Source organism: Watersipora subatra, chromosome 10 (genome assembly GCF_963576615.1).
Source record: "Watersipora subatra chromosome 10, tzWatSuba1.1, whole genome shotgun sequence".
Classification (NCBI taxonomy): Eukaryota; Metazoa; Bryozoa; class Gymnolaemata; order Cheilostomatida; family Watersiporidae; genus Watersipora; species Watersipora subatra.
The window spans coordinates 42,843,763-42,863,476 of record NC_088717.1 but is presented as its reverse complement, the minus strand read 5'-3'; the positions used below and the strand labels follow the sequence as shown (position 1 = coordinate 42,863,476).

The 19,714-nt window shown below is 35.6% G+C and overlaps 1 protein-coding gene across 1 annotated transcript; it reads left to right on the top strand.

Annotated features, from left to right (window-relative positions):
• The first annotated feature begins 526 nt into the window (after positions 1 to 526).
• On the top strand, positions 527 to 18,505 carry LOC137406149 (juvenile hormone epoxide hydrolase-like). The gene is made up of 11 exons (XM_068092679.1): positions 527 to 628; positions 857 to 972; positions 1,951 to 2,121; positions 3,780 to 3,855; positions 4,998 to 5,168; positions 7,609 to 7,814; positions 11,954 to 12,098; positions 13,660 to 13,891; positions 14,864 to 14,985; positions 17,601 to 17,678; positions 18,298 to 18,505. The coding sequence occupies exons 1-10, from the start codon at positions 571 to 573 to the stop codon at positions 17,675 to 17,677; spliced, it is 1,374 nt and encodes a 457-aa protein (XP_067948780.1). The 5' UTR covers positions 527 to 570; the 3' UTR covers position 17,678; positions 18,298 to 18,505.
• Positions 18,506 to 19,714: the final 1,209 nt, after the last annotated feature.

Sequence of the window (19,714 nt, the reverse complement as noted above, 5' to 3'; positions counted from 1 at the left end):
AGAATTTTCCGCCATAGGCCGTAGTATACTGTATAGTATATACGACTAGTTAAATCCAAACCTGTGCAGACGACAGGCTTCTAGAGATTCGCCTTCTTGAAGCGTAACCTCCAAATGCCGATTTGCTTAGCCTGAGTTCCTACAAACATTTAGACGCTTGCCTACAGGTGCGTATATAACAATAACAGTGATTGTTAGAAAAGCGCACGTTCCATTTCACTGTCTTACTATATCGTGTCCTTCGAAAATACATGGGTATACACCATAGATATATATACCATAGATATATATAGGTATATATATCTATGGTATACACTATATTACAATGTACTGTACCTCGCTTCCAATACGCACATTTAATAAAAGAAGAAACAACTCCAAGTAAAATACTCGGTTTACGAAAACCGTTCTTGACATTAGCTCGTGATCTCGTAAAATAAAAAAATGCGCTCTTGAACCTTATCAGTCTAACAATATTTTGTGGAGGTTGTACTATTGGAATTTTGTGGGCCGGTCTTTGTGTTACGTGACTGCACGAGTATCCTTGTAAAGCTTTCTTTAGCGTTATCGATGGCGATCATTAAATACGCATTATTGTCTGTTTCCGTGGTAGTACTTGCGTGGTTAGGTAAGCATTTTGCTGCTTGTTCTATTGTCATGCAACGTAGTTTCGTTGCCGTTTGAGTTTACAATACCGGTCCAATCGTGGTTGCTCCATTACAGTTTATGCCAATGGTTAGTTATAGGACTGACATGACTATTATGCTATTCTTAAATAGTTTATAGCTTTGAATAACCGTTTAATATTGTTAAATACAATAATACTGTCAACGATTTATTTACTAACTGCTTTTAGTTCGTCGGCAGCTCACGCCTCATGAACTCCTCAGCGCTCCTGAATGGCGAAACTTTGGCAAACTGACAGATGTAGAGGCACTAGAAGCTGAGAACCTATCTCCTGAAAATTTTGAGGTTTCGTAAGAAATTGACTAGACGTTGTTTGTGCTGCCCATGCTTAGATTTATTTCCGCTCTATAGCATAGGGCGAGCGAGGCTATTGCAAAGGCATAGACAAACCGTTTCGCTAGGGCCATGCTGTTTGATTGATTACTTTGCACTTTTTTTTAGATCTGCTAGTAGATGTTAATAAGACTGATCACATTAGGAAAGTTTGAAGCCTTGAGCAGCTGTTTTGTTTATTGTACTGAATCGTAGCCTAATTTTTAGTTGTGTAAATGATCATCATATTGCCCTACCTTGCCCAGTTACCTTTAATAATAATAATAAGAGTAATAACAATATGAGCTTTTGTGTCTATTGTAAAGCCTTGCCGTTGACGGATTTCTTACAGAAAGTTACAAACCTAATCCTCCTTCTGACATTTAAACAGCATGCATTTATTATAGCTTGTTAGATGACTCAGTGTAATTTCATACTCATCGTGCATAAACTATGTAAAAATGCAACATATTAACTTGCAGCAAAATCAATGACTGATATCTGCAGTTAGTAGTTTTTTTCTGGTTGTCTTCCGTAGTAAGATGATACCTTTGAAAAAGTTCTTGTGAGCTGAAGCTACTAGCAAGAGGCCTCTCTTACTCTTTTATGTGTTTAAGATGACTAACATTTCCTCATTCTTCTATCATTTAATTAAAATGTATTACAATGCCATTTGGTGAGCACAACAGACCTACGAAGACGGCCATTTGTTCCTTAAGCTAAAGGTCTTGGAAAATGGCAGAATAATATCGATTCTACAGACATACCTGAATATCTCCTCAGATTACCAGTTGTACTTTGGTCAACTCCCAATTCTTTATACTGATAACATGCGCTAGAAAACTAGTAAAATATGCTTAAACATAGTTGAAACTCTGGGCTGACATGAAATTCTTCGTAATAATTAATATATTTTTTGTATTCATATATATGCACATTGCTTAACTGCAGATAGCTGTGAATGATGCTGAGGTGTCAGACTACAAGAACAGATTGGTACAGGCGAGGCTACCACCCGCACTGAGTGAAGAGGCAAACATGACCTATGGCTATCCGAGTGCTGGTCTATCACAGCTACGAGACCATATGCTAAAATTTAATCTAACGCAGTGGGCGAAGTTGGTAAGAGTTCTTCTATTTGATGTGCTTCAAAATATGAACCAGTTTATCTTCATGATCTTTAAATTCATGAACTTGTCTCAAGTCTGAAAATTAAGTTTTAAACCATCAATTTAAGATTGCTTAAAATTTGTGTCAAGTCTACAAACCTGTTACATTGTACATGATCATAACATAACACCCATGAATTTCAAAGAAGAGTTTGTAAATTTTATGAGATATTTAAAAAGTAGTGTATATTATAAAGGCTCTAACACACTGAAGATGTGAATGCTAGTTGGGGTTACCTGGCTGTTAGTTTAGATGGTCTTTCAGCTTGAAGACTGAAGAATAGCTGCTAGTAACCGTCTATGATATGTTTTGTTATAATTTACCACTCAAGTTTCGATGTTGTGCAGCTAAGTATCTCTCAAATCTTTACTATAATAAGAGCTGTCCGTCTATCTGAAGCCATGTTAAGAGCTTTAAGAAAAAGGTTGCACTGCGCGAAAACTGAACCTGGATATTGGACTTCCCAGCCAAGCTACCTTCTTCACCATTCGATCACCTTTCCATATCTAAACCAATGTTTATCATATTTTCGAGGTAAAGCAGACGCACTGATTCCGATTTTGTACTCAAAATAAAAATTGGTCAATTAACTTTCAAAGTCATGAAGGCTTTTTGAAAGCGTCTCAATATCCATCTCAAAAACAACACAATCGGCACAACAAGCTCCGCCCATAAATATGTGATGTATACTAGATTTTTAGGAACAGAAATTAGGGATGTTTAGTTTGATTTAGAATGATAGAGATGGGTGTCTTAAAACCCATTATTATTTACATTCAGCCTTCAAAATAATCTCAGTCTCTTCTGGAAGGTAAATGAGCTATTTTATTTAACATTGCATATTTAAAAGTGAGCTCAAAAAGCGCAATAACAATGCTAGCTTGTCATGAAATCGCACTTTTTGAGCTCATTTTTCTTGGCGTTCAGCCTTTTAAACATCCTGTAACAAGCTACGTAGGAGCAATTTTAAATAGTTTATCTATCTTTCATAATAGACTGAGAATATTTTGAAGGCTGAATTTAGATAATAATGTGTTTTAAGACACCCTTCTATATCATTCTAAATCGGACTAATCATCCCTAACTTCTGTTCCTAAAAAGCTACATAGTGTACGTCACATATTTATGGGTGGAGCTTGTTGTGCCGATTGTGTTGTTTTTTAGACCGATATTAAAGCGCTGTAAAAAAGCCTTCATTACTTTGAAAGTTAGTGGATCAATTTTTATTTTGAGTACAAAATCGGAATCAGCGTGTCTGATTTACCTAGCAAATACATTAAAAGTGGTACATGGCAGTTATGGTTTAAGAATAATTGTGCAGATACTTATTACACCTGAACAGATGCTCTCTCATGGCGAACTGGACTGCCAGCATATTAGCATATAGAGTTGGACATACAGCATTGGATAACAGGTCTTAGATCTCCTCAGAGAGATCATTAGCTCACTTTAGTAGATGAGCTGATATGACTGTTGGAAACATGTCCTTGAAAACTTATTTGGGTAGACGAATGTCTCTAAGCTCTTTAAATCTATCTTCATTCGCTTAACGTTTGGAAATGGATGTTATTGTTCTCTGTAAACTTACCTTTGGGAACTTACTTTTATAGATGAACAGTTATGAGCACTATAAACTTACTCTGTATGGCCTGAAAATACACTACATCAAGGTCTCTGGCAATCCTGGTAAGCTCTCATGCTAATTCATGTACCACACTTTACATTTAGCAAAAAACCAATGTTTTTAGTAGAAGTTTGCTGAAGGACGTCTGTGCTTCAGAAGGATCAACATGGCTCTTATTATAGTAAAGATTTAGACTAGCTTAAGTTACTCAAATTCTCTGGGTAAAGAAACTTGGACAAATAAATTTTCTATCCTAAAACGTTTTTCATTGCCCGGGCAACGCCAGGCATTCACCTAGTTAGATGTGATTAATCCAGAATATTCTGGAATAGCCGAGTCGACCTATACATGACTAATGCCTAAAATAGCGTAATTTTTGCCTTAACACACTTATCAACTTATACATTAGATGAATGTATACATGAGTATATATATTAAAATTGTTTATAACATTCACTAGTTGGTTATATGCGCGAGGAAGTCTGCATTGCTATCATTTCTATTGATCTAGTACGCTTTAAATCATAGTTGGTGTCTGTTAGAATCTTTTCTGTAGGAATATTTCAAGAAAAGGTTGTTTCATTTGCTCATGTTTTTACAGACAATAAACAACTATCATGTTATTACTCATTGGACTTTCGCGGTTCAGCTTTCACAGTTTTGAGATTTTGCTAAAATCTTCATTAAAAATTATAGAAAATAAATAATAATAAGAAGTTGAAATACTTGAAATAGATAAATACTTTGCATTTTCTGGTCCATTGTGATCCCTCCAAGAGCATCACTGTAATAGCAGCCGTCAGGGTTCGCTATATATTTTTATTACGATTTGTGAAGTACAAAAAAGCAAAGTGCGTGCGACATCCTTCATCATGCTTCATAAATGCCCTCAAACCTCCAAATTGTCTAACAAAACTAAGAAAAAGAGGGAAATGCTGACGATTAGTGAAAAAGGGACTTTTTTAAACAGTTTTTTAATTATTTATTACTATTATTTATATAAATTTGTTATTTACTTTATTTATTAGTCTTATTTATTTCTATTTTACACTTTTTACCGATGGAAAGGGCACCGATCACGAATAACTGAACATTAAGGGTTATTGTATATAATTCTTGACTAAAATTTTTGTACTAGCTTTATGATTTGGGCTATACTAGTAAAGACTGTACTCGCGTGTAGACTGTACTTGAATTGCTGCAGATCTGCGACGTGTACCTTTGCTCCTTATACATGGCTGGCCTGGATCTTTCTATGAGTTTTACAAAGCGATTCCTCTGCTCCAGCAGAAGGCTGAGCTGCATGGCTTCTCTTACGACTTGATCATACCATCTCTGCCTGGTTATGGCTTCAGTGAGGCTGCCTATAGAACTGGTAAGTACCTTCAGTGGTTTTCCTATTGCTCGTTCGTTAATCACAGTGCTTTTACAGTGATAACTAATTTAGTCATTGTTTTTTACCTCATTTGAACTTTGGATTTACATAACCAATTGTTAGTCAATGTATGGTTGAAACATAACCGACTATCGATTAATGGTTGAACATAATATGTTCAACAGTATATAAACAACAGGTAACAGACAGTATATTGTACTGTCTGTTCTGGGGCTTTTTTTTGTCAGTCTTGCAGTTCTTTCTTTTTGTTTTTTGAGTTTCATAAGTTTATGCTCTGGTGACCCGCATTGTCTCCGCTGTTTCTTTTTACCTGTTTCATTTGATTGTATAAAAGTTGTTCTCTTTTTTTGAGATGTTGTGCTTATGGATTTATTAAAACGGCAAATATACTTCCAAAAAATTCCTTGACTTTCTTTGACTTAAAAATTGTTGTTTTACTGAAAGTAAATAAACATTGAATGATCACTTTTAATGAAAGTAAATTTAACTTTACATATGGTTTCGTGTTGGTAATAACAATGATTTTGAAAACTAACAACTTGTTTACTTTCTGAAAGTTTATTTAGAATTGTGATAAAAACAGGCACTTCAGTCTCATAACCTTTTTATATTGCAAATTCAAACTTGCGTCATTGCTGATCATGTAGCTATGAAGTATCGCGCAACATTTTCAGTTATTGCGCCATTTTTTTTCAATAATTGTAACTTGCTGGCAGGCACTAATAAAGTTTAATAAAGTTTTAACTGAAAGTGAAATCACATTGATTTTCATAGCTTTTGAGCAAAAATTATAACTTTAGCTCCAGCCGGTTCCAAGATTGTCCTTGACCTTGACACACCCTCTATTAGGTTTCTCTTGCCCCAAGGATCTTACATGCCGAATTTTCAACTCTCTTACTCCAAATGTCTTTATTTCCATAAAGGACAAACAAATCAACACAAAAACTCCTAAAAAATTATATATACATATAAACATATACATTTAAATATCAAAATAAGGTAAGAGGAAAAAATACTTAGCTAAAAGTCACAGCAAATCTGTTTCATGTCATAGCTCTCTAAACGGGACAAGCAGCAAATGATGTAATATCTTGTGTTGGTATAAATTATTAAAATTGACTCGATGATGTGTTCTATTTACAATATAGAGTTCTCATTAGTTATTATTTTAATAATACTAACTGTATATTTAGGTTACATGTCATAGTATGGATGTCACATGAAGCTATAACTGTTTTTTCTTTTGACATATTTTAAAAATATTAAGATACCATAAAACCCTGGCCACTAATGACCTGAAAGACACGGCGCAATATGTTTCAACCGCTCCCTTCTAGTGGTGTTTTATTAGAGGTGGCGTTCAAATAAAGGGTGGCGCTGTATTTTGCGACGAGCTCATCAGAATTTTAGGAAGATAAGTTTAACTTTTTTACAGGCGAAGTGATGCTAATGTCACCTATATTTTGCACTCTTTCGAGCAAAGCGACATAAATGACGCCAGCTTCAGCAATTTTGCCAAACCATTTTCCATAAACGATGAAGTATCAGTTCGAGTTAAACAAGGAACTACTCGGAGTAAAACATGTTAGCCTGATACAGTTATTAATTATTTTGATGGTGTCACTTTCAAAGTTTTAAAGAAAAAAAATGTAAAGCTTTGGAATCAGAAAATGGACTGTGATACGCCATAACAATGGCTGCTATTACTTCGCATGATATTCCTGAAGCGTATTTTATCGTTCATCAAAACGCTTTAAAGTCTCCAGGTCAGATTGTAGAGGGCATTATGGACGGATCTGGAGACAATGCATCAGATTTAGACCTTAGTGACTTTGAAACAGAGTATAGGTCTGATGATTGTGATGATCAATCTTCTTAGGTACAGAGTATAGGTCTGATGATTGTGATGATCGATCTTCTTAGGTACACCGTCACTAAAACCATGGCAACAACGAAAGAATTGTTATTTATGTGACCAAATCATTGTTAGGGCCATTTGTGGACACTTTTCTACTGATCATTTGCTATTATGGCTTCATAAAGATCAAAGAAGCAGTCAAATAAAAGTGACATTCAATTAAAGGGTGTGCTCTATTTTTCAACACTTTTTCTATGGCAGGGTCTTATTAAAAGTGGCGTTCAAATAAAGGTGGCATCCAAATAGATGTTTTATAATATGGTAGGTGTGTGCTACAATTTTAACACAGAGGTTTTGTTCCGTTGATTCAATAAATTTCTTAGAGTCTCCGCTGTTCACACCTACTGCCTCATTAAACAATTTAATTCATGTCTGTAATAAGGTTTATTTCCTGCTTACTCTAAATATACAGATGACACAAGACAAGCAATGAGTAGCTACTTCAATCACGTGCTTATACTCAATAATATCTGTCTTGATAAGTCGTGTGTTTGTTTTTAGGTCTTAACCCAGAGTATGCAGCCGCCATTTTTAATAAATTGATGAACAAGTTGGGCTACGACAAGTATATTCCTCAGGGTGGTGATTGGGGAGCGTTTGTTACTGAATGGATTGTAACACTTTATCCTGAACGAGTTATTGGATTTCATACCAACATGTTTAGTCTTCCTGCATTTGATGAGGATCTCAGAACTCTACCCTACACGGTAGGCATTCAGCAAATGGTCATGATTTGCTACTCTTCACGGTGCGCAATGCTGCAGAAAGTCTGTATTGTTATTCTATATTTTTTGTGACGCGGTTTATTGTTGCGTAGTGCTTAATGCTACTCTTGCTTGTGTTTGCTTATATAGTGAAACATCTACTTGTGAAATTAATTCATTGCGGAAGCCGTTTCGTAAGTAGAAACCCATTTTACCTTATAAATACCCTAATCCATTCCATGCACTCACAAAACTCGGACATAATATTTGTATAAATTATAAATACATGCAATGGTTAAAACCTGTAACAAATATGTGTAAGAATTATATTACTAGATAATAAATAGATAAATTACACATGATTAAAATAAAGTACAGTGAAATACGAATAAAAAACTATGAGCGGTTCGTTTGTTTATTTAAATCTGGCATTCACCGTCTCAATGAGAGGAAGCAAAAACCGTGGGGAGTTGGCGAGCGGAAGTGGATGTTTCATTGTTGTCATGGTTTTGTTTAGTTCAGAATAAATGTTTTCAACAACAAAAATAGAAAGATTTATTTTCATCATCTTAAACTAAAAAACTGCCATCATGCAAAAACTGCAAAACTTGAATTGCTAGAAACAGAAGTTGTCCTACTCTGTATGTGATATAAGATGACTCCAAATTATACAACAAATGAAAACAAAACACTCGTTTACCGACTTTCACTAGCAAATGAGACTAAATGTGCTTCATTGTATATCTCATCCTTGGAAGTAAAAAGGCCAAGATACAAAAAAAAACCGACAGGCCAAGATACGAAAGGCCTTTTATATCTAGAAACACCATTCTTAACCCTTTCGCGGGCGAATTTTCAAAACTAAATCAGACCCCTATGGGCGAATTAATTTTCCAAAAAATCAATTTTTTTAAAAAGGTTCATACACTTTTCTGTGTGTTATTATGTGCATATATCTATGTTTAAAGGTGCATATGTATACATGTATATGTCCATAGGCATCTATATATATATATATATATATATATTATAAACGAATAAAAATGTATAACATAAAATATATGCTTTTCATAACAATTGTCTATTTACGAATGATATTTTCGAAAGCATTCTTCTTTACAAAGGCCCACATCACAGTCTTTGCACCATGTACTTATTCGTGTAACAAAGAGCTCCCACAAAGATGTACTTTTTGGATTGACAGGCTCAAAAATCTTTTCAAAATACTCTACTGGTTGAGCATCTACTGGAGTAAATACTGGGCCTGTCACTGCTATAAACTGCTGAATTGTAGGAGATTTATCTCTGTCCATTTTGGTTATATTCTTCCAGGCACTGGCATCACTCCTACTCACATCCTCATCATTACTGCTACCAGCCTCTTCATCACTGTCACTTTCAGATGTAAAGTCATTCCAATCACAATCTGAACCTGATTCACTGTCATCTCTTGCTACTAAATCTAAAGAGTCACTGTCAGCTCTGAATTTCTTAGCAATTTCGGTACTAGTACTTGCTTTATTAGAATAATTTCGGGAGGTTCTTTTAGAAGTCGCCATGACGGTAAACTAAATTCAAACTTTCGAAAAATTCGGTAAATAAAAGCTAAAACCGAACCAAGAAAAATAAAAGTTGATAAATTATTTAGAACAATTTTCTAATGTTTTTCGAAATTTTATTTATTAATCACTGCTAAAAACGATCGTTTTTTTTCCCAATTTTTGAGGCTAACCAAAACTACTATATCGTAGCTTGCTATTGGTAAAAAAATAAACAAAAAACGGCATTTAGCTAACCAGAAACTGCAATAATAAAATACGTTACCGAAACGACAAAAACGTCGCACTGCCCATTAGCAGCCGTATCGCGAAGCGACAAAAACGTCGCTCTGCCCGCGAAAGGGTTAAGTCGAAGCAAAATTCCTACCAAAAGACGTTTTGAAACTTGAAAGTTTTACATGTAGAGTGTTTTGTCAGTAGAGGTTCCACTATATATATTTAGGACACATTTGGGATGTTTCAGAGAACAAAGCCTTAGTTTTTATGATTTTGACTTTTCACTATCGAAAATAAGGGATTATAGATTATTTAATATTGATATAGATTATTTGAGCCAATACTGATGGCTTTCCTTATTATTACTATTATTCACAAACCGATTTACTGACTCTTGGTGTCGGCTAGTATCTTTATGCTTACAAGTAACAAATTGTATTTATTTTAGTTAATTGATGTATATGTAAAGTTTACACCGACTGATACTAAGCTCTTAAATGCTTAAGCGGTACCATTTCACCTTTATGGGGATAGTCTTTTACACTTGGATAATTAGTGGTATAATATGTTTGGTACACTTGGGTATGTAGGGATGTGACCGGTTTTGTTATGCTTGGGTATGTAATGATGTGGTATACTTGGGTATGTAGTGATGTGGTATGTGGTATACTTGGATATCTGGTGATATGACATATTTGATTACGCTTGGGTATATGGTGGTCTGACATGTTTTGTTGTTCGGTTGTGTGTTAATACTATCGCTACTACCCTAGGACACTTATGTATTTGCGTCATCTAACATTCGCGTTTTCGCGGAGTCATCCTCTCGCGAAAATTTCATGAGCGAAACTAAGCAATCATAACGAACGAGCGAAAACGCGAAATTAAATAGGTAGCTTTGTTCATTGATATCCACAATAAAATTGTCATATAGAGGGACCTAGACGTCATTGATAGTCCAAGAAGCAAATGGCAGCAAGCGATCAAATTTAATTATGGATCTCGACCACACATTTCTACCTGCGGTTTACAGATACAAACTAGTCCAAAATTGAAAAACTTTTCTTACTAGCGAACTGGACCTGAGGAATCTAATCTGTTTGTTCCGCTGCATTTATTTTCACATCACTATATTTTCGCACTCATCAGAGTCTCGAAATTAAGTTGCAGCGAAATTTTACTCTGTGTGCTACTCACGAAACTAAATACTAGCGAAATAAAAGTGTCCTAAGGTATTTGAGCAAGTTTTACCTTGTGAGAGTCCTATTTAAGTTCTAAACCAGTCAGACAAATGAAAAGACAATGGACCTAGAGGAAAATGATGGAAACCGTTTTATCAACTGCCTTTAGTACCTAAGATTACGGCGACTGTTATTTTTCGCTTGCCACTCTTCGTTTGACCATTTTTGTGCTAGCTAGATGCCTCAGTGTGTGATATATGACTTAGTATTTTACATCACATACATGTATAGGCTGTACTCAAAGAAAGGGTGCTGCGACGTAAAGAGAGGTGAGAAGCTAAAAGGTTGCAATGCTTGTGTTCAAAGGGTTTTCATAGGCAGATAGCAATATTATTAATCAGTGTACCCTATTGATCACCTTGTACACTCTACACATATGCATCAATATATGCTTATGTATTAGTAGTGTCTACAAAATTAACTGTTTGCTCACTGTTGTAGTGCATTAACAGTGCACAACACGACACTGGAGTATATATGCTATGTGACAGCAGCGTTTGACATGAAGAAGCATTTTATGAAATGATTCATCATTGTATGACATGACACAGCAGTGCTTTACATGACAGATCAGTGTTTGACATGACAGATCAGTGTATGACATGACACAGTAGTGTATGGCATGACACAGTAGTGTATGACATGACACAGTAGTGTGTGATATGGCACAGTAGTGTATGACATGACCCAGTAGTGTATGACATGACACCGTAGTGTATGCCATGACACAGTAGTGTTTGACATGACACAGTAGTGTATAAAATGACAGATCAGTGTATGGCATGGCACAGCAGTGCTTTACATGACTGCAGTATTAGGTGTCAGTATTCTAGGAGCTAAGTTCGTCCGGCCTCCATATACAGTATCTGGTATTGATGGGCCTTCTTTGAGAGTATTTATTGAGTCTTTTTGGCATCTAGCGGTTGCACACACCATTAGCGGGATCAGTATACATTTCTTTCATACTTTAATTTAGCCAATCACAATTCAGTCAAGTGATGTCATACATATAAATATCTATCACTGTAGTAAATGCAATGTTCGATACGGCTAGATTTGCAGCATTTTTTTTGTAGCTCCCTGTTTTCTACTGGTTCACTCGAATAGATATATTTTTATATTGAAGTTGGCAGCAGCTATTGCACCTGGGCAGCTAATGCAGGGGAGTGAACTCGCTCTGTCCGAGGCTAAAGGGCTTTTTTCGGGCTATACTTTCTTATTCAAGGAAGGAGGTTATTTTCACCTGCAAGCCACTAAACCTGATACTGTAGGTGAGTTCTTAGTTTACCAATGATGGCTATTTGCAGTCGTTTTTTAGAGCTTTAGTTATTTTTACTTCTCTGACATGATGAACTTATGTGCAATGGAAAATGCTGTTTTATGGAAGTACGAACTGCAGCTTTCGCATACCTAACACCATTTGTTTCGAGATTTTCTTGTATTTTTGTTATTTTGAAGTTTAAAATTTTACATCTTATCTTTATTCATCACATGTAGCCTCTCTCACCTGTTTCAAGTTCTCTTTTTTCCACAATAACTGCTAGAAGACTTTATATATGATTTTTAAAAGAATTAACCCAAATATGCTTGCTTGCATGTTACAGTTGTTGGTAGCTTTTTGATTTATTTTAACAAAAGAAACTAGCTTCTTTCTTTTTTCATCGCTTCCATCAGTTTCACTAGTCTTCTTGAACCTTTGAGTTTATAATTAACAAGATTTGAGGGGGTCTGTTTTATATTGTTTGAACAGCATAAAACCAAGCTATGTAAAGGAAAACTGCTATATTTGGAGAATCTTTGCAAGTCATGTGTTGAGAATTTATCAGGTGTTAAGTCAAACGTTTGTTCAATTCTTATCATATGTTGAAACATTTTATTGCGAGGTGATTGTTAAGTTGAGTTGAACTGAACTATATTCGGAAAGGGAGACAACTTCAGAGTTGTTTGTTAGTTTTCTGCTGTTGTGATGTTTATTTTAAATTGTCTTTGGCTCAATGTTACATAGTCAAATGACGGAAGCATTTGTCTTTTAAAGTTTTAATAAAATGTGTTGAACCACGAAATTCAAAATACTCGAGTATGACATACACAATTCCAGCATTTGAGGTTTTGCAGGAGTATTTTTTATAAGCGTATCAGCTAAGCCAGGTTTGCAAGTATTAGCTGTATACCTGCTGCAACCTTACAATTTTGCACACTACAGCTTTAAGGGCATTGTCTATGAACTGTGATGTCAAACAGTCCAAAGCATTGTTGTTAATCTCAGCAGACGTAAATATTCCTACTTTTTAAGCTCTGCCCATACCACATCTTAATCTCTGTATATTGTAAAGATTGAAGTCTATTATTCAACAATGTATCAGTGCAATTGCTAGTTTTAGCATTTGCATGTATTGTTAGCTGCCTCTCCTAAGTACGTACTAGCTGCCTCTCCTAAGTACTTACTAGCTGCCTCTCCTAAGTACTAGCTGCCTCTCCTAAGTACGTACTAGCTGCCTCTCCTAAGTACTAGCTGCCTCTCCTAAGTACTAGCTGCCTCTTCTAATTACTAGCTGCCTCTCCTAATTACTAGCTGCCTCTCCTAAGTACTAGCTGCCTCTCCTAAGTACTAGCTGCCTTTCCTAAGTACTAGCTGCCTTTCCTAAGTACTAGCTGCCTCTCCTAAGTACTAGCTGCCTCTCCTAAGTACGTACTAGCTGCCTCTCCTAAGTACGTACTAGCTACCTCTCCTAAGTACGTACTAGCTGCCTCTCCTAAGTACGTACTAGCTGCCTCTCCTAAGTACTAGCTGCTTCTCCTAAGTACAATATGATGAATTCATATCTTCTGCAGGGGCTGCCCTGACAGACTCTCCTCTGGGCCTGGCAGTGTACATCTTGGAAAAATTTTACACTTGGACTGACAGCTCGAATGTTGACAAGCCTCTACAGGAAGCTACAGAAAGTCTCCCTTTTTCCATAGATGACGCGTTGAATAATGTCCTAGTATACTGGCATAGCAACTCCATACAGTCTTCAGTCAGATTCTATAAAGAAGCCTTTAGCAACTTTGAACGTCGACCATTGTAAGCACTTTTAACAAGCACTTATTCTTAAGTGTCATGTCACTGTGTTCATTTTAGCATGGCACAAGCATTTGATGCTACTTCCAGTGGTGATTTACAAGAGATTATATAATATAAACTGCTTTTAAATTAAGTAATTGCTATGGATTAGGCGTTGGGGATGTGTATACTTTCCTTAAAACTCAGAAGTCCTTTCTGAGTTTTTGCTAGGTGTGAGTTGTAAAAACAGCTTTGAGCGCCACTTTAAAAGTATGTAATGAAGTGTTCACTGTCAAACTGCAGTTTTTGTATTACTCAAATATTCTACATGTACGATACATCGAATGGTTACTTAGAGGTGCGTATGATAAACTTAGATTAAGTGTATTAGGAGTATCTAGGTTTGTGGCACGGTGAGCATTCTCGCTGTTTTTAACACTTTTATGGTTAAAAACCAAAGCTAACTTAACCTGCTTCCTGCATCAGCAACCAAATCTTTACTATATAACAACAAGTTAGATGGCTAGTTTCAGTTTCAATAGTCTAGCGACACCCACTTAGTAGTATGTCTTTTAGCGCTCTCTTCACAGCATCTAATTACCCTGTAATAGTCAGGTAGTAATCGCATATGCTTTTATTATGGTTCCTAGTGAAAAGATAACTTCAATCTGTGGTTTCGTTATGTCTTAAGAAACTAAAGCTAACTTAGCTGTTTCCTGCATCAGCAACCTTTTGCATCTTTTTATCGAACAAAATTAAATGGCTAATTTCTAGTTTCAATAGTTTAGCAGTTTCTATCTAGTAGTATGCCATTTAGCACTCCCTTCACAGCATCAGTAGAAATCGCATATGTTTTTATTATGGTACATAGTGGAAAGATAACTTTGATGTGTTGTTTCGTTATGCCTAAAGATTCTTACAGCTGAGTGTAGGTTGCTATTCATTAAGTCAGGTGAGGGACCTATTTCATAGTATTTTGTAATTTTGACGTAGCCCCAGAACAGATGTCGCAGGTGCTGTCCTGATGACAAAGTATGAGATTGCTTTCTGTCCAAGATTTATTGCGGAGCTGAGGATTCCTAACCTTGTTCAGTATACGGCTCTGATGAAAGGAGGTAGGCATTAATTAGGTTTCATCTCAATTCACCTCAAACCTGTACTATAGCAACACTAATACAAACTTTTCCATGGTACACCGTTCCTTTATTATACAGTAAAACAGCAATAATAATGAATAAAACCATGGCGATAATGAAATTGTTTTTATACTTATTCTTTTTATACTATGCTCCAAACTATACTCCAACTCGTGAATAATTACGCAGTTACTTACATGTACTGTATCTATTATCTGTTCTGTATCAACACCACACTTGACGATTTCTCATGGCGAACTAAACTTTCAGGGTACTAGTATACATGTCTATATAACAGCGATAACACTATACATTGTTTGTTCTATGAGGTGCTGTAAGAGGGAAAGTGGTAGTTTTAGGGCTAACCATAAGATGCGTGTTATTCCTTTGACAACTAGCTCCTATTTCACCCTTTACGATACTGTATATGAAAGTTTTTATGTAGTACGAGGCAAAACTTCACGTAAATTTTTCACATTACGTTATAGGAAGTATACGTCATAGGAAGTATACATTGTAAGAGCATCTACTGTATAACAGTAATTTTGTTGGTTTTTAGTTTTTGGTCTTGAAAAACAAGCAGTAATCATTCAATATCTTTTTTTTGTTATTGAGTTATTATCCAGGTCTGAACATTTCATCTTTCCTTTTATCAATGATGCAGGTCAAACATTCCAAAACATGTTCTCTTTATTCGTGTTTACTGTATTAGTTTTTTTCTTATTATTATTGACTTGCGACTTATTATACATACACGTAAGTTATAACTGGCATAATAATTTTACTATTACTAAAAGAGTAAAAATACTGTCTGGAACATCTTCAACAATTCATATAACATGGCTGCTCAACTGCACTACTGTAACGTGTTGTCATACCATAAAGGCAATAACTAGATTTTATTTCTCTACTAGCAGAATTTCCGGGTTGCACGGGTATTAAAAATCAGCTTATAAACAGTGACAGGTCATGTAGTTGCCTGCCATTTGCTATTAGCCTGGCACATTGCCAATGGCTAGTTGAGTAAACAAGTATTGCTAAACTTGATAATAAGAGCCGTGAAAGCAAGCAAAAAATGATTTTGTGTCGTAACGCAGAGTGGTAAGCGTATTTTCACCTACATGACGACATATATCGCCCAATAAATCCAAAGCTCCATAGTGGTTTAGCATATTGTCTGTGGAATGGGAGGTTCCGAAATCAAATCTTCTGTGATACAGATTCTTCATTCCAAGATTCTAATAGCTATAGCTGGACACAGACATACGCACACCCTTTGAGGTTCATATATATAGATTATTACTGCATTGTTCGTATGTTATTATTATTATTTTTATATTACTTTGTTATACTGGTAATAATGTATAATTATTATTACTTATTATTATATTTGACTCTGCAAAGAAAAAACTTTCAGGAGCAAAACTTCTAGATCTATCCGAACTCATATCTACATTGTATGTCGCATCAAATCTTGAGATAAAATGTGTTGATTTGAATTGCTAAACACGAAAGATGGGAAAGTATCTTTCTACGTTATGATTATGACTGTGTCAGTTATACTGGTAGTTTGTAGTCTTACGCTTCAGGTAGCTTATTTCTGACTCCTACCCTAGCGGGATATGCCTAAAATATATCTAAAATATGGAATGAATATGTGACAAACTTTCATTTAGTCCTACGCATATCCATAAACTTGGAGTTATCTTTACATGCAGCATTCAGTGATGTGTGACCGGCCCAGTGATAATGACCCAAGAACGAATCCTATCAAACACTTTTGCATATACTGAAAGCATTTTGTTGTATGTATAAATTTTTATCAGCATTGGTGGTCATCAACAAAATGATGTTTTTCGCTACACGCCTAACGGAAGAAAAATAAAAGACAAAGATCAGGAATTATTTAGTGAGTTGAACAAACGTGTTTACAAGTTGATAATCTGCTAGTATTGCGGAGGAGTCGAGGTAGTGAATTGACAGGTTGTTGTAACAGAAAGTTCATAAGCTGAAACATGTTGGTGGATGTAGCATGTTGGTGTCACGAAATAGAAAATGTTTATCATATGTGTGGAAGGATGAATACAAATACCTATTCTGGGCATAGTTTATGTAGGATTTTGAAACCTGTAACACAAATGCAGAAACTAGTAGATTTGGGATAAGACAAAATGTTCAAAGAGTCCGTGATGTGATTGGTGGAAAAGTGGTGAGCTGGGATACATGATTGGTAGTACACAAGTCTTTGTATAGATTGTTTTAAGAAAACTGTTTGACTTTCACTGATGCACCAAATCGCACACTCTTATTCACCGTAAACATATCCGACTCCGTTATTGCCTACTTTCTTGTACTCCAATCAGTTCTGAGGGGCATGCAATTTGATTCCAAATGTTTTACATGTTTCCTAACCGTATACTGTCTATGCACCTCAGACTCACTGGCATGATTTTACTGCAAATGTTTGGGCTATAGAACAGTACATAGTAAGCAGGGTTTACATTGTATAATGTACGCTCAACTCTAAATAATTCCTATGCTAGTTGTGTTGACCTTTTAATTATCTTGTGTTCCATATTATTACATTCGTTTAGGCCACTTTGCTGCCTTTGAGATTCCGGAGGAGTTCAGCTCTGATGTAGTCCGTTTTACACATGCACTACTAAATTAAGGTTAGTGTCACTTCGCTATTTCAAAGCAGTTTGTTTTTAGGTTATGATGGTTTTCGAGATGTAAAGAGAATGCCTCTGTTAACTATATTATGTTCCATGTTTAATAGTCAAATTAGCAAATTGAAGACACTTTTTAGTCACATTCTTGGTAAATGATAACAGATTGGAATGCTAATTTTTGAATACTTTTGTGTTATCAGATGTTTTGTGTAGCTAATGCGTTATATATGTTTGATCAACACAGAGGTGGTGTAATCATTGCAATATTGAATGTAGCTTTTGATTGCTCTAGCTGCCACGCTAGTGCACATTTGTATTGCAGCCAAAGTCTGAGAACTTTGCTATGATAAGTTTTCCTGACATAATGCTAAACTGGTAGTGTACTCGCTATGCAGTTTTTAAGCAATGTAGCCTCAGCACTCGCCAGCTGGTTCCTTGTATAGATACTCTAAATTTTCTCCCAAATTCATCATCTTTTTTGCAGTATTAAGCAATTATGTTAATGTTTCTATTTATCTTTTTAAACGTTTGCAAAAGGAAGTAAAACATAGATCTGTGAAATAACTACCTACTTTTGTTTATATCATTGAGCTCTACTCTTATTTTCTTTTCGTTACAGAAAGAATTGGATGGATGTCTTTATAGAGCATGCCAAAGTTTTCTGTGAGTCCCGTTCTCAGGCGTTTTTCTATCCATATTTTTTATATACGATCCGCGAGCTTTTCACGATGATTGCAGTAACTTTTTATTCGCTTATTTTTTGTTTGTACCTGTTGCTCATTCAAATCCTTTTCAATAATGAATAAATTAATCTCTCTATTAATGTTTTTGCTGTGTCATACTTGTATGGGACAAGCTGAGATATCGCGTTGTTGTTATCACATCTTCTCCTTCAGCAAGGGACTACCTCACTTGCTTACTAGCCTCAGACCTTGATCTTACTAGCCTCAGACCTTGAGCATATCCTGCTACATTTGGAGGTAGAATTCTTGTTGTTGATTAACCATCTTCATTCATCTCGTCACTTTTTCAGTGTTAGAGGATTTCTGTTAGCAGGAGGCATTGCGCAATTTCTCTTACCGATGTATCAGCATTACTGAATATCCTTGAGCTATTTTCTCTCTCCACTCATCATGTTTATCAGCTCACCTTTTTCATCAAAAAGAGGACTTGAGTAGCAACATATTGCCATTGCAGAAGGTTCATGATAAATCGCTATCTTAGCTTGGCACATACAGTATCTTGTTTTTATAAATGCAGCAAGAATTTCGCCTCTCTCAGTAGATCCATCATTGCAAACCTGTCATGCATTTACTACAAACCTGTCATACATTTTCTTAGCAGAGCAAGAATTTCTACCCTCCAAGTAAAAATTTCATAGTAGACCTGCCATCTATGGTATATTGCATTGTATAGCAAATTTTCTATATAGTTTTGTGATTAGTGGTATATCTTTGTGGTTAGTGAAAACTTTTTTCATGATGGATATCGGGCAATTTTAGACAAAGTTTCTTGGTAGCCTTTGGCAACCAAAAATGAAGTGATAATGCCGTCTAAAGCATTAAATTTATATTTAATGGAGTTGATAGGAGGTTATGTAACTATAATGACAGATTTTGGTGTTTGTCTGTGAGCAAGTGTGCCATGAGAAAACAGGTCTTCATTGAGCGTCAGGTTCCATGACGAGTTTCTCGAAATCTGTAGACTGCTGCTGTCACATTTCCTTTAAAAAAGGGCAGAGCTAAGATGATAATCACTGCGGTTGATGTGATAGCTAGATTTTAATAAATAAAATTTCAGCCAAAGGAGTAAAGCTATTGTAGAATAAAATTCATTTTAATATTTAGTTTTTCTAATTTGGACTCAACTAGTCAACTCTGGTATGACAACTAGTGAGTATTACAGAGAGTATTTTAATAGTGATATCAGACAGGGAATGAAAACATGTATCCCTTATTAAAACGCGAGCTGAATGGTCACAACAAATCCTATAAAAAGAAGACTATATGCGGTTGTGACCCCAATAAGAAAAAGGT

Bases quoted from the DNA above. Each gene is read 5' to 3' on its own strand.
- LOC137406149 (XM_068092679.1), top strand. From the start codon at position 571: ATGGCGATCATTAAATACGCATTATTGTCTGTTTCCGTGGTAGTACTT. The intron at 13,892-14,863 runs GTAAGCACTTTT...ATTTTGACGTAG, and splicing joins AACTTTGAACGTCGACCATT to CCCCAGAACAGATGTCGCAG. The intron at 14,986-17,600 runs GTAGGCATTAAT...ACATTCGTTTAG, and splicing joins TACGGCTCTGATGAAAGGAG to GCCACTTTGCTGCCTTTGAG.